Source organism: Abramis brama (genome assembly GCF_963993115.1).
Source record: "Abramis brama genome assembly, chromosome: 2".
NCBI lineage: Eukaryota > Metazoa > Chordata > Actinopteri > Cypriniformes > Leuciscidae > Abramis > Abramis brama.
In genome coordinates, this window is record NC_139964.1 from 68,442,985 (window position 1) to 68,456,015 (window position 13,031).

The following is a 13,031-nucleotide window of genomic DNA, read 5'->3' on the forward strand; positions in this document are numbered from 1 at the left end:
GTTCATTGAATCATTAAATTGATTCGTTCAGAACATGGATTCCAGTCAAAAAAAAAAACATCGCGGCCTGTTGCATTGAGACTCTGCTATGGCTTCATTTTGAAATTCTCGTCGGCAAAATAAAGGGAAAACAAACAATAGACAAAATTATTTATAAAATGTAACTCACAATGTTAATTTATTGTTCATTTAACTGTTATATAAAATAAATATCACATTTGCAGTTGTGCACGGGAAAACGGAACTCTTGCTGATGTGATATTATAGGCCTATGATAACAACATAATGATATAAATATTAGAGATGCACCGATTCCAATTTTCTTGGCCGATTCCAATTTTAACCGATTCCATTTTTTCTAACCACTTTACAGCACACACAAATATTTATTTTCTATCTTTTCTTTAATAGAACATTTTGCACAAATTTTTTTGAACCAATAATTGCTATAAAATGGAACTATATAAATTACTCCTGGTGTGGGAAATTAAAAGTTAATTAAAATTAAACTAAAAGAAAGCTTATACTGTATATTCTGACTAGTTTACTCATTTTTTTATAAAACACCATATAGTACTTTTACCCAAACTGAATAATAAAAACAAGTTTAAATGGGTACATTTTTTATAAATATTATTTTCTGACATAGCCTACTCCAGTTCTTGTTAAAACACACTAGACATGCAGATTCTGTGCATTTTGGGCACTTTTTGTGTGAAATAATACTTCTTTTGGCCATCAAAAGTGTGCTTTCACTTTGAGCGTGAGCAGCAGCACAAATGGACTCAGCGCCAAAACCTGCGCTCCTGCTTGCTCACGGTGTGAATGCACTTTGATTGATTAACATGCACGCCGGAAAAAATACGCGCTGCTCATGCGCCGCTCACGCTTGCGGTGTGAAACGGCCGTAATTCACGAGGTTTCCTATTGCGTTCCATTTGCACGTGCGACGCTAATGTTGCGCGATGTTAATCATGCGGCGCCCGGGTGCATGTCAGACTAACAGTTTTTTACTATAACTCTGATTGTGTTCGTCTGAAAGAAGAGTGTCATATACACCTAGGATGCCCTGAGGGTGAGAAAATCATGGGCTAATTTTCATTTTTGGTTGAATTACCCCTTTAAGATCTGAAACTACACTCGCATCTGCTGTACGAGTCCAACCAAACACTCACATAGTTCCCTTCCCGGATCTCCAGAGGCCGTCTTTTCCAGCTGTCGCAGAGCAGATCCGTGACCGTCTCGTTGTAGATCTCCATATAACTCACGCGCAGGAGAAACTCCTTCTCTGGAAACTGGAAGGCGACGCAAAGAAATAAAGCTATTAAATGCTCACTGCCAGAAAAGGCCTTGGTTAATGAACCATTAACACATGTACAAGACAGACGTACTGAAATTAACTACTCAACTACAACGATTTGCTCCAAAAAGACAATGCCGTCATTCATGAGGAAAAGCCTGAAGCGTGAGCACTGTAAACCGGCTCAGATCTCAACACTCATGGTAAAAACTTTTAAAGCACTTCCTTTGGGTTTCAAGAACTACAATCAGAGATCTCATTTATCAAACAATATCTTTATCTTTCAAATTATATAAAAGTATTATATATATATAAAAGGGTAAATAGACAAATGAAAATAAACGAATAAAACAATTGTACAAATAAAGTGCAGGATACTATGACAAAGATAGTTTCCTTATTCAAACTGATTATTTTTCTCATGAATATATGATTGACATGAATGAAAGCTGTATCATTTCCTAGGATATTTATATGAGCAATATCACACTCATAATAATGCGAAGTGTCTCTATATCAGACGGGCTGCAGTTCATTTTGAGTGAAAAGATTGTTTCATCGTTAAGATTAAACAATTTCACATCTATTGCCTTTCAATAATTCAAGCACTTTAAGTACCTTTTCATAAATAAGGCTGTTTTCCAGGACTCAAGTCAAATTCAAGTACGTCGAATACTTTGTACGAATCCTGGCAAAAGGAAGATTCGCAGACACTTACATTTTTAATAGTTTTGAAGACGTCGGCCATGGCGAGGGGAATCACTCCAGGGTTATGCTTGCTTCCCATCATGGAGAAAGTCTTTCCGGATGACGTCTGTCCATAGGCGAATATCGTGCCTGAAACAGGAGATGATGCATTCAAACTCTGAGTAAGTGCACAACATGCCTCTAGTGTACAATATACTACACCTATTATGTTCATATAGCATGCATTTCTGTTTCCTGTAGTTGATATTGCACCATGTCTAAAAGGATTAGCCTAGTTCATTCCAGGATTTCTCCATATAGTGGACTACAGTAGGACAAGCAAAAACAAAAATGTATATAGTTTATAACCACAAATGCTCATCGTGCACTAGCTGTGATGCGCCACGCGTTACGTCATCAGGTTGAAAGGTCATGCGTGTTTCGGTTCAAATGTAGTGTAGAGCGAAAAACTCCATCTCAATTTCTTCTCCAACTTCACAATCGTCTGAAATCGTTGTTTTCCCTTTTATTTATTTATTTAGTAAATGTTTGACTTAGTCTTTGCACGTTCGCTTTGTAAATATTGGATGGTACTTTCGCCTACATCACGCTTGACCTTTCAACCTGATGACGTAATGTGTGGCGCATCACAGTGAGTGCAAGACCAGCATTTGTGGTTATAAAAGTGTTTATTTTGTTATTAAATGTCCGCTGGTTTGTCTAGATGAGACTCTTATTCCTCGACTGGATCGTGTCGAGACTTTGAAGCTGCACTGAAACTCACATTTGGACCTTCGACCCGTTGAGGTCACTATATGGAGAAACATCCTGGAGTGTTTTCCTCAAAAAATCTTGGATGACATGGGGGAGAGTAAATTATCAGGACATTTTAATTCTGAAGTGAACTACTGTAAGTTCAGAGGGATCAGCCAATCTGATTGGCTGTGTGATGAACCACAGGATAGATGTTCCGGCCTCACCGTTATAGCCTTCGACTGCAGACACAACCAGGGGTTTGGCGATGTCCTGGTAGAGCTGAGCGGTGGTCTCCTGAGCGCTGAACACTCGGTCTGAAACACACCAGGGTCAGAACACACACACACACACACTGGGGAAGATCCACTGAAGCTCAACTCACCGAAGCTGAAGCTCTTGACTGGAGCGCCATCCTCATCAAGCTGATGGATGGCTTGTGTATCCGCTCTCCAGAAGAGCTGCACCGGCTCTGCACTCTCAGACTCCTCCCTGAGAACAGCAGGATTATCAGTACACTGATGTCGAAACACTGAAAATAAACTTTAAACATGGAATAAACGAGCCATGTTTGGAGACTGACAGACTGTCGCTCGTTGTAAAACCTTGTAACCAAACAGTTGATGGACCCCATTGACTTCCATAGCAGAAAAAAATAAATTACTATGGAAGACACCGCGGTAAGGTTACATCAACTATTTGGTTACATACATTCTTCAAAATAATTTATTTGTGTTCAGCAGAAGACAGACATTCATACAGGTTTGGAACAACTTGAGGAGTAAATGACATTATTTTCATTTTGATGTGAACTATTCCTTTAAGACTGGTCATAACTTTATGTCGGATACATAAAGCATAACGTTATAGTATGGTATAATTTGAACCTATGATTACCAGCTAGTTGGTCAGATTAATATTGAAGCTTGATTCCGCCAAAAAAAATAAAAAAAATTAGTGTAACATTAACTGGATTTTTTTCCCCCTCACAATTGCGTCTTTTTTTAATTTTAACTCAGAATTGTACTTTATAATCTTACGATTTTGAAATAAGTCAAAACTGCGAGATATAAACTCGCAATTGAAAGATAAAAAAACTCGCAATTATCTTTTAAAATGTTTTATTCAGTGGCGGACACAAGCGTTCATGGGTTAACGTTAGTTCGTAACACAGTCTGGCCACTGGTAAACCAGCGACATATGTAGATATATTGTCAATGAATTATTTATAATCAGTTTTTAGAAAAGGTTTAACGTTACCTCTGAAAAATTATACAACAAAAACAGCCTTTGGTAACGTTACTGATTTGTGATTATGTCATTAGCTAATGATTGTTCACTCATCCGCAGTGAATCCCTCAGCAATACCTCTAGACTGTTTTTGAAGTCAAATTCACCTCCATACTGTAAATATTGATCTTTTCTTACCTTTTAATAAGTGGTCTGACTCTAACGCACACTCTTACTGCAGACTCTTCGGTCATTTTCGGTCCATTCATTAACGACAAACCCCAGCGGTTAACTGGCTCTGACTGACTGACTGACTGAGCGCATTTGAAATTATTTTAACCGACTTTTCATTGGACGATCTGTGCGCATGCGCGGATCAACGGCCGCCCTCATTGGTCCCTGACACAACAAAAAACATGTCCGTTGAGTTTCCTGTGGAATGTAGTGAGCGAGACTCCGCCCATGTGTTTTTAAACGAGCCTTTTACACAGTCGTGGAAAGTTGTCTAATTTTATACAATTTATTAATTACATTTCATTGGTTTAATACTTTTGAATGTCACCTTTTCCATTTTTGTTGTTTGTTTTAAGAAGTGTTTTACTGCTTAAATATATATCATAAAACATTTTGAATGTAAAAATGTTTTTAAGACGTTGTTTGCAAAAAATTTTTGTATTACAAGTTTTTTTAAATGTAATGTTTGAATATGCAAATGACGCGTTTTCTAATTAAATATTCATACATTTCTAGAACAAAGAAAAGGTTCTTTTTTTTTTGGATAAATTAGAGTCACAGGTTTTTACAGAGAAGATTTTGGATATCTCTATCAGAAAATACATTCAACATCCAAAAATAAATAAATTGTAAAAAATATGTAACAATAAAATGTAGTATAAAATCAGGAAAAAAGTATATATGCACAAACCCCCAAAAATAGATAAAGTGCTCTAAAAGATAGAGATAAAAGTGTATTTTGGATGTTTTTTTCCACTAGTCTGAAAAAACACTTTTTGAAAAGCCAAAAAGCCCAAAATTGACAGATGCATGAAAACGTGTGTGTAGTGTGTCAACATCACAGATAAAGCACAGAGTCACCAGAGGTGTATTTATGGTAAAACATTTATTTGAAATCATAATTATGACAACTATCATATTATTCAGAAGTACTTCAATAATCAATGCAACCTATAGACATTTACAGCTTTTTACATGAAGAAGAATCGGGTTTCCAGAAAGTCTACTGATGTCTTCGCTAGGGCACTTAAAAAGCGATTCATGCACAGAACAGAAGCGTCTGTGTGTTCATGCTTCAACAGTCCCAGACGGGAACATAGTGTCGGCCCACATCCGGCTCAGATCCGGCCCACATCCGGTTCATGAGGATCAAACGCGGCCCAGATGTGGCCCAGATGTGGGCCGACACTACGAGACGACCGGCCTCATAAAACACAATCACAATCAATCAAGGCATTAATTAAAGCAATTAGAATAATTCTCTAAGACCAGTTCAGGGAAAAAGGTTTCAAAGCATGAAATCGATTAGAAAAGCACTGAATTATTCACTGCACTGTTATATTCTGCTGAACGAAGGTCTATATTCTCACATGTAATTGACTGTAAACACAAATGTACACATTCTCGCGCTTCAGATCACAGAACATTGTCAGCATCACTCGTACAGTAGATCACAGCGTGTCATATTCATTTAGTTTCACGTACAGGTGTTATTACTCACTGATCTAAAGCATTTCCCTCTTTATTCTCAGATATTCTGTTGTTTAAAAAGTGTGTGTGATTATGAGAAGCTGAAGTGTGTGTGAGTGTGTGTGTGTGTGTGTGTGATTATGAGATGCTGCAGGTGTGTGTGTGTGTGTGTGTGTGTGTGTGATTATGAGACGCTGCAGGTGGTGTGTGTGTGTGTGATTATGAGACGCTGCAGGTGGTGTGTGTGTGTGTGTGTGTGTATGTGTATGTGTGTGTGTGTGTGTGTGTGTGTGATTATGAGACGCTGCAGGTGGTGTGTGTGTGTGTGTGTGATTATGAGACGCTGCAGGTGGTGTGTGTGTGTGTGTGTGATTATGAGACGCTGCAGGTGGATGATTTGGGCGGCTGCTCCAGGATTGACTCTCGGCGCAGGTCGTTCGGCACCGTCCCGTTCGGACCCCACACGTTCAGCTCGCCGAATATGCCAGTCTCGATCATCTCCTCCTGCCACGGGATCGAGATGTTTCCCGACGCAAACTCGTCGAAGAAGTTATTGTCGTCATCGTCCAGGCCGACCCCCTTCACCGTGGAGAACGCGCCCACGTCGTCCAGATCTTTGGCGTAAACCGTCTTCGAATCCGGGACGAACGGAGGAGGAAGAATCCCTGTAGCGAATCAGTGTGGCGTTAGTGCATCACATGACTTGAGGGCCAGTTGCATAAACATCGCCATTAGCTGTGTCCCAAATGACGCACTTATACACTATGTACTTATGCACTATACACTCATGCACTATGTAATTATGCACTATGCACTTTTGCACTATACACTTATGCAATATGTAATTATGCACTATGCACTTTTGCAATATGCACTTATACACTATGCACTTTTGCACTATGCACTATACACTATGCACTTTTGCACTATGCACTATGCACTTATGCACTATACACTATGCACTTATGCACTATGCACTTTTGCACGTTTGCACTTATGCACTATGCACTATGCACTTATGCACTATACACTATACACTATGCACTTTTGCACTATACACTATACACTATGCACGTTTGCACTATGCACTTATGTACTATGCACTTTTGCACTATACACTTTTGCAATATGCACTTATGCACTATGCACTATACACTATGCACTTTTGCACTATGCACTTATGCACTATGCACTATACACTATGCACTTTTGCACTATACACTATGCACGTTTGCACTATGCACTTATGTACTATGCACTTTTGCACTATGCACTTTTGCAATATGCACTTATGCACTATACACTATGCACTTTTGCACTATGTACTTATGCACTATACACTATGCACTTTTGCACTATGCACTTATGCATTTTGCACTATGCACTTATGCATTTTGCACTATGCACTTATGCAATATGTACTTATGCACTATGCACTTATGCACTATGTACTTATGCACTATGCACTTTTGCACTATGTACTTTTACACTATACACTTATGCAATATGTACTTATAAACTATGCACTTATGCACTATGCACTTATATACTATATATGTACTTATACACTATGCATTTATAGACTATGCACTTATACACTATGCACTTATACACTATGCATCTATGCACTATGCACTTATACACTATGTACTTATGCATTTATGCACTATACATTTATGCACTATGCACTTATGCACTATGTACTTATGCACTATGAACTTATACACTATGTACTTTTGCAATATGCACTTGTGCACTATGTACTTATGCACTATACACTATGCACTTTTGCACTATGCACTTATGCACGTTTGCACTATGCACTTATGCAGTATGTACTTATGCACTATGCACTTATGCACTATGTACTTATGCACTATGCACTTTTGCACTATGTACTTTTACACTATACACTTATGCAATATGTACTTATAAACTATGCACTTATGCACTATGCACTTATATACTATGTATGTACTTACACACTATGCACTCATACACTATGCATTTATAGACTATGCACTTATACACTATGCACTTATACACTATGCATCTATGCACTATGCACTTCTACACTATGTACTTATGCACTATGCACTTATGCACTATGTACTTATGCACTATGAACTTATACACTATGTACTTACGCAATATGCACTTGTGCACTATGTACTTATGCACTATGCACTTTTGCACTATGCACTTGTGCACTATGCACTTATGCACTATGCATTTATGCACTATGCACTATGCACTTATACACTATGCACTTATGCAATATGCACTTATACACTATGTACTTATACACTATGTACTTATACACTATGCATTTATGCACTATGCTCTTATACACTAAGTACTTATACACTATGTACTTATGCACTATGTACTTATGCACTATGCACTTATGCACTCTACACTTATGCAATATGCACTTGTGCACTATACACCTATGCACTATGCATTTATGCACTATACACTTATGCAATATGCACTTATACACTATGCACTTATACACTATGTACTTATACACTATGCACTTGTGCACTATGTACTCAACTGTGTAGTGTATGAACTTAATATGTTTATTTTGTCTTTCAACATCGGAGTCTGATAGCCCCTCCCCCCCTGCTACGTAATTAAAGCTGCGACAGTCGAGTGCATGAACTGTCCAACGTTCCACACTTTGTTTTTTGGGTTAAATAAGTGCATCATCCGGGTACTTAAAGTGCACTTTTTTAGGGTGAATTTTCAGTGTGAACGCACTACTCGCACTATTTATACTACAAAATGGCATAGAATAGCGCACAAGTATGCGATTTGGGACCTATTATGTTAAGACAGTGTCTGAAGATCTAGTATGAGCCACTAACAGTTAGTCAAGGGGCAACCAGTCTTACTTTTCAGTATCAGATTAAGCAAATCTATGTTTTTATGTAACTGACTTAAAAAAGTTATGACGGTTTTAAAGAAAAAAAAATGTATGTCTTGTAAGACTAGTCTTAGCAGTGTATGCAACCGGCCCCAATGGACAAACATTAGTGTTTGGAATTATTATGATTCTGCTCACCAAAGCCGCATTTATTTAATACAGTAAAACAGTGAAATATTATTCTAATGTAAATCAGCTGTTTTCTATGTGAATATACAGTAAAGTGTAATTTATTTCTGTGATCAAAGCTGAATTTTCAGCATCATTACTCCAGTCTTCAGTGTCACATGATCCTTCAGAAATCACTCTAATATGATGATTTGATGCTCAAGAAACATTTATGATTATTATCAATGTTGAAAACAGTTCATATTTTTGTGGAAAACCTGATTTGGGGTCAGTAAGATTTTTTTGTTTTTGAAAGAAATACTTTTATTCATCAAGGATGCATTAAAATGATAAAAAGTGACATTTATAATGTTACAAAAGATTCTATTTCAAATAAATTCTGTTCTTTTGAACTTTCTATTCATCATAGCATCTTGAAAAATAAAATGACGGTTTCCACAAAAATATGAACTGTTTTCAACACTGATAATAATCATAAATGTTTCTTGAGCATCAAATCATCATTTAGAGTGATTTCTGAAGGATCATGTGACACTGAAGACTGGAGTAATGATGCTGAACATTCAGCTTTGATCACAGGAATAAATTACACTTTACTATATATTCACATAGAAAACAGATGATTTACATTGGAATAATATTTCACTGTATTTTTGATCAAATAAGTGCAGCTTTGGTGAGCAGACTCTTTCAGAAACATTATGAACTGGTACTGATTCAGATCCGCACCTGCGTCGAGTTTCCTCCAGTTGATTTCGCTGAAGAACGGATGAGCGCGCAGTTCGTCACACGAGCCGTTCTTGAAGCCCAGTCTCTTGTCCACTTCTTTAGCCAGTAACCCGTCACAGATGGACTTGGCGTTCTCGCTGAACATCTCCGGGAAGGTCACGGGGTCGTTCAGGATCCGCTTCTTCACCTCTTTATTCTCCACCTGAGCAGAAGAACAGCGGCTGATACACGAGTGTGGGACAACAGAACTGTCATGTTCATCAGAGACTTGTGGCGCTGTCACCAAACGCCTGCATCACATGATCCCGGGGTTACTGCATTTACATTTAAAGTCGCAATGAAGTGACTTACATTGCATTCAAGTTATTCATTTTATAGGGAATGCATCAAACGCATAAACATAATGTGAATGTTATACAGTTTGGCCCTGGAGAAGCTTACGCATGTGATGAAGGGGAATCTTCTGAGTTTCATGAAATTTGCGAGATGTTCATGGAATTTGTTAAAGATGGAGATATTGAAGAGGATATACAGTAGATGTGTGGAGTTATAGTATATGCACAATGCTTAAAAGAGTGTATGGTATATAGCGCTGTATGTTTAAGGATGTTTTATTTATTTATTTATATATATATATATATATATATGTATGGATGTATGTATGTATGGATGTATGGATGGATGGATGGATGGATGGATAATTTGTATTTATTTTTTACCGACTGCCAGGGTTATTGTGGAGGGGGAGAGATTTGAGTAAGTTATGTTTGTACTTAAGTGTATGTTATTATGTATCTTTGTTAAATGTGTTGTAAAATTCAATAAAAATATGTAAAAAATATGTTTAAAAACAAGAAAAAAGAATGAATGTTGAAGAGCACCTTCTCTCCTCGAGTCCTGAACGGTCCTTTAGCGGCGATGAACTCGAACAGCGTGACCCCGAGAGTGAAGTAATCCACGGAGTAATCGTACTCTTCACCCTTCAGCAGCTCCGGGGCCATGAACCCTGAACACACACACACACACACACACACACATTCATATAGGGTTTTTAATACATGAAAGCAGGAAGTGTATTCAGTCATCAGTCAGAGACGAGTGTTAAAGTCACGTTCATACGGCAGTGATATACAGTAATACAGAATAAAGCTATAGTAATACACACGTTATAGGGTTAGTTAATGTCATGAACTCAGTTTAACAAACACAACGAGTGTGTGAGTCAGCAATTACAACTTGTGCTTATAATGATTAAAATATAAGGATAATATGACAATGTTAGGATAATATTTGAAAGTTTTGCGTGTTTATCCAATTGTCGACGTTTGCAAAAGCTGAAGCCAAACTAAAGGGAAATAAAAATGTATAAAGACCATATAGACATACAGTGGTGGTCAGAATTAATGGCACCCCTGGTAAATATGATAAAAAATGGCTGTAAAAAAATAGATCTGCTTTTGTTTATCTTTTTGATCTTTCATTCAAAAAATTCGCAAAAATCTAACCTTTCATGAAAAAATATTGTATAATGTGAGAGGGAAGCATGCAGCCTTTAGAGAAATCTGGGGCCCTTTCATAGACATTTTGCCTTCTCTAGACTTGACTGTCCATGTTAGTATGAGCCCTCCTGGGTCGGCTTCAAATTAGCCCTCTGCAGATCTATCTTGTATAACTTCCTCATTGATGCATTTATTGTGAATAATGTGTAGATTTAAGTATGTGAGTATACAGATGGATATATGTATAAACTGTATAGACTACTTAGATATATAAATGAAAAGAAACTGACAACCATACAAGGGAAGAGGGTGGGGGGTGGGATGGGAAATGTTTGTGTAATATTTGTTTTTGTTTAGTATTGATTTTATTTTTTTATTTTTTTATTTTTATTTTTCTGATGTTCAAAATTTGAAAATGTTCATTCTTTGTACTTAGGATGTAAGTAATGTATCAAACTGTAGATCGTTTGTACACTCTATTTACATCTTGTAAGTAATTATGTTAATAAAAAAAAATCTTTAAAAAAAAATCAAATAAAAAATCTAACCTTTCATTGAAGTAAAAGAATTGAAAGTGGGGAGGAAATCACATTATGAAATAAATATATCAATAAAATTAAACAAATAAAACAAATAAAATATCTCTGAAGTATATTCCCATTAATATTGACCTTTATTTAGCACACCAGGGTGACTAGGAACATGAAATTGTCTAGCTATGACTTCTTGTTTCACAGGAGTTTAAATATGAGGAAACACAAAGGCCAAATTCCCTGAATCATCACAATGAGTAAAACCACAGAATATAGTTCTGATGTGCAGCAAAAGATTGTTGAGCTTCACAAAATAGAAAGTGGCTGTAAGAAAATAGCTAAAGAATTGAAAATCCCCATTTTGACCATCAGGGCAATAATTAAGAAGTTATAATCAACTAAAGATGTTACGAATCTGCCAGGAAGAGGACGTGTGTCTATACTGTCTTAATGCGGTGAGGAGGAAAGTTTGAGTGGCCAAAGTGGATCACAGATGGAGAATTGCAGAGATTACTGGAGTCTTGGGGTCAGAAAGCCTAAAAAAAATGATCAAACAACCCCTCCATCACCAACCCCTCCATCACCAACCCCTCCATCACCAACCCCTCCATCACCAACCCCTCCATCACCAACCCCTCCATCACCAACCCCTCCATCACCACATGTTGTTTGGGAGGGTTTCAAGAGAAATGCTCCTCGCTCCTCCACAAATGAACTCCAGCATATTCAGTGGTCAGACACGACTGGATCTTCATAAGGGACCGGATTCTGTGGTCAGATTAAACAAAAATAGGGCTTTTTGGCAGCAAACCCAGCAGATGTGTTTGGGTCACACAGGGATGAAGAGTCCCCCATGCCCACGGTTAAATACACTGCTGGATCTTATATGTTGTGGGCCTATTTATTTGCTGGAGGTCCTGGACATCTTGTTCAGAAACATGGTATTATGGATTCTAGCAAATACCAACAGATAAAAAATCAAAACCTGACAGCCTCTGCTAGAAATCTTATAAAGGGCCGTGGTTGGATCTTCCATCAGGACAACGGTCCAAAACAAACATCAAAATCAACACAAAAATGGGTAACTGAGCACAAAATGAAGCTTCTGCCATGACCGTCCCAGTCCCCTGACCTGATGAGTGGCTGAACTGAAGAGGAGAAGCACCAACATGAACTTGTGAATCTGAGGATCTGGAGAGATTCTGAATGGAGGAATGGTCTCTGATCTCTGGTCAGGTGTTCTCCAAACTCATCAGGCATTATAGGAGAAGACTCAGAGCTGTTATCTTAGCAAAAGGAGATTGCAAAAAGTATTTAATAACAGGGAGCCAACAATTATGGCCAGCGTGTTTTGGAGAAAAGCATTTATTTTATAATGTGATTTACCCCCACTTTCAATTCTTTTACTTCAATGAAAGGTTTGATTTTTGTGAATTTTTTGAATGAAAGATCAAAAGGATAAACAATGCAGATTTATTTTTACAGCCATTTTTTATCATATTTACCAGGGGTGCCATTAATTCTGACCACCACTG

The 13,031-nt window shown here is 37.5% G+C and overlaps 2 protein-coding genes across 2 annotated transcripts in view; both read right to left on the minus strand.

The window, feature by feature from the left end:
• The window catches only part of cenpe (centromere protein E), a 46,232-nt gene extending 41,927 nt beyond the window's left edge, over positions 1–4,305 (minus strand). The window contains exons 1-5 of the mRNA XM_084107307.1: positions 4,169–4,305; positions 3,126–3,232; positions 2,968–3,057; positions 2,019–2,137; positions 1,176–1,295 (exon numbers count right to left, since the gene is read on the minus strand). Of these exons, the coding sequence (XP_083963433.1) occupies positions 1,176–1,295; positions 2,019–2,137; positions 2,968–3,057; positions 3,126–3,232; positions 4,169–4,239 (507 nt within the window). The 5' untranslated portion in view covers positions 4,240–4,305. The remainder of the gene's footprint in view (positions 1–1,175; positions 1,296–2,018; positions 2,138–2,967; positions 3,058–3,125; positions 3,233–4,168) is intronic.
• A 766-nt stretch (positions 4,306–5,071) lies between these two features.
• grk1a (G protein-coupled receptor kinase 1 a) overlaps positions 5,072–13,031 on the minus strand; it is a 16,300-nt gene continuing 8,340 nt past the window's right edge. The window contains exons 5-7 of the mRNA XM_084105312.1: positions 10,346–10,470; positions 9,465–9,666; positions 5,072–6,339 (exon numbers count right to left, since the gene is read on the minus strand). Of these exons, the coding sequence (XP_083961438.1) occupies positions 6,047–6,339; positions 9,465–9,666; positions 10,346–10,470 (620 nt within the window). The 3' untranslated portion in view covers positions 5,072–6,046. The remainder of the gene's footprint in view (positions 6,340–9,464; positions 9,667–10,345; positions 10,471–13,031) is intronic.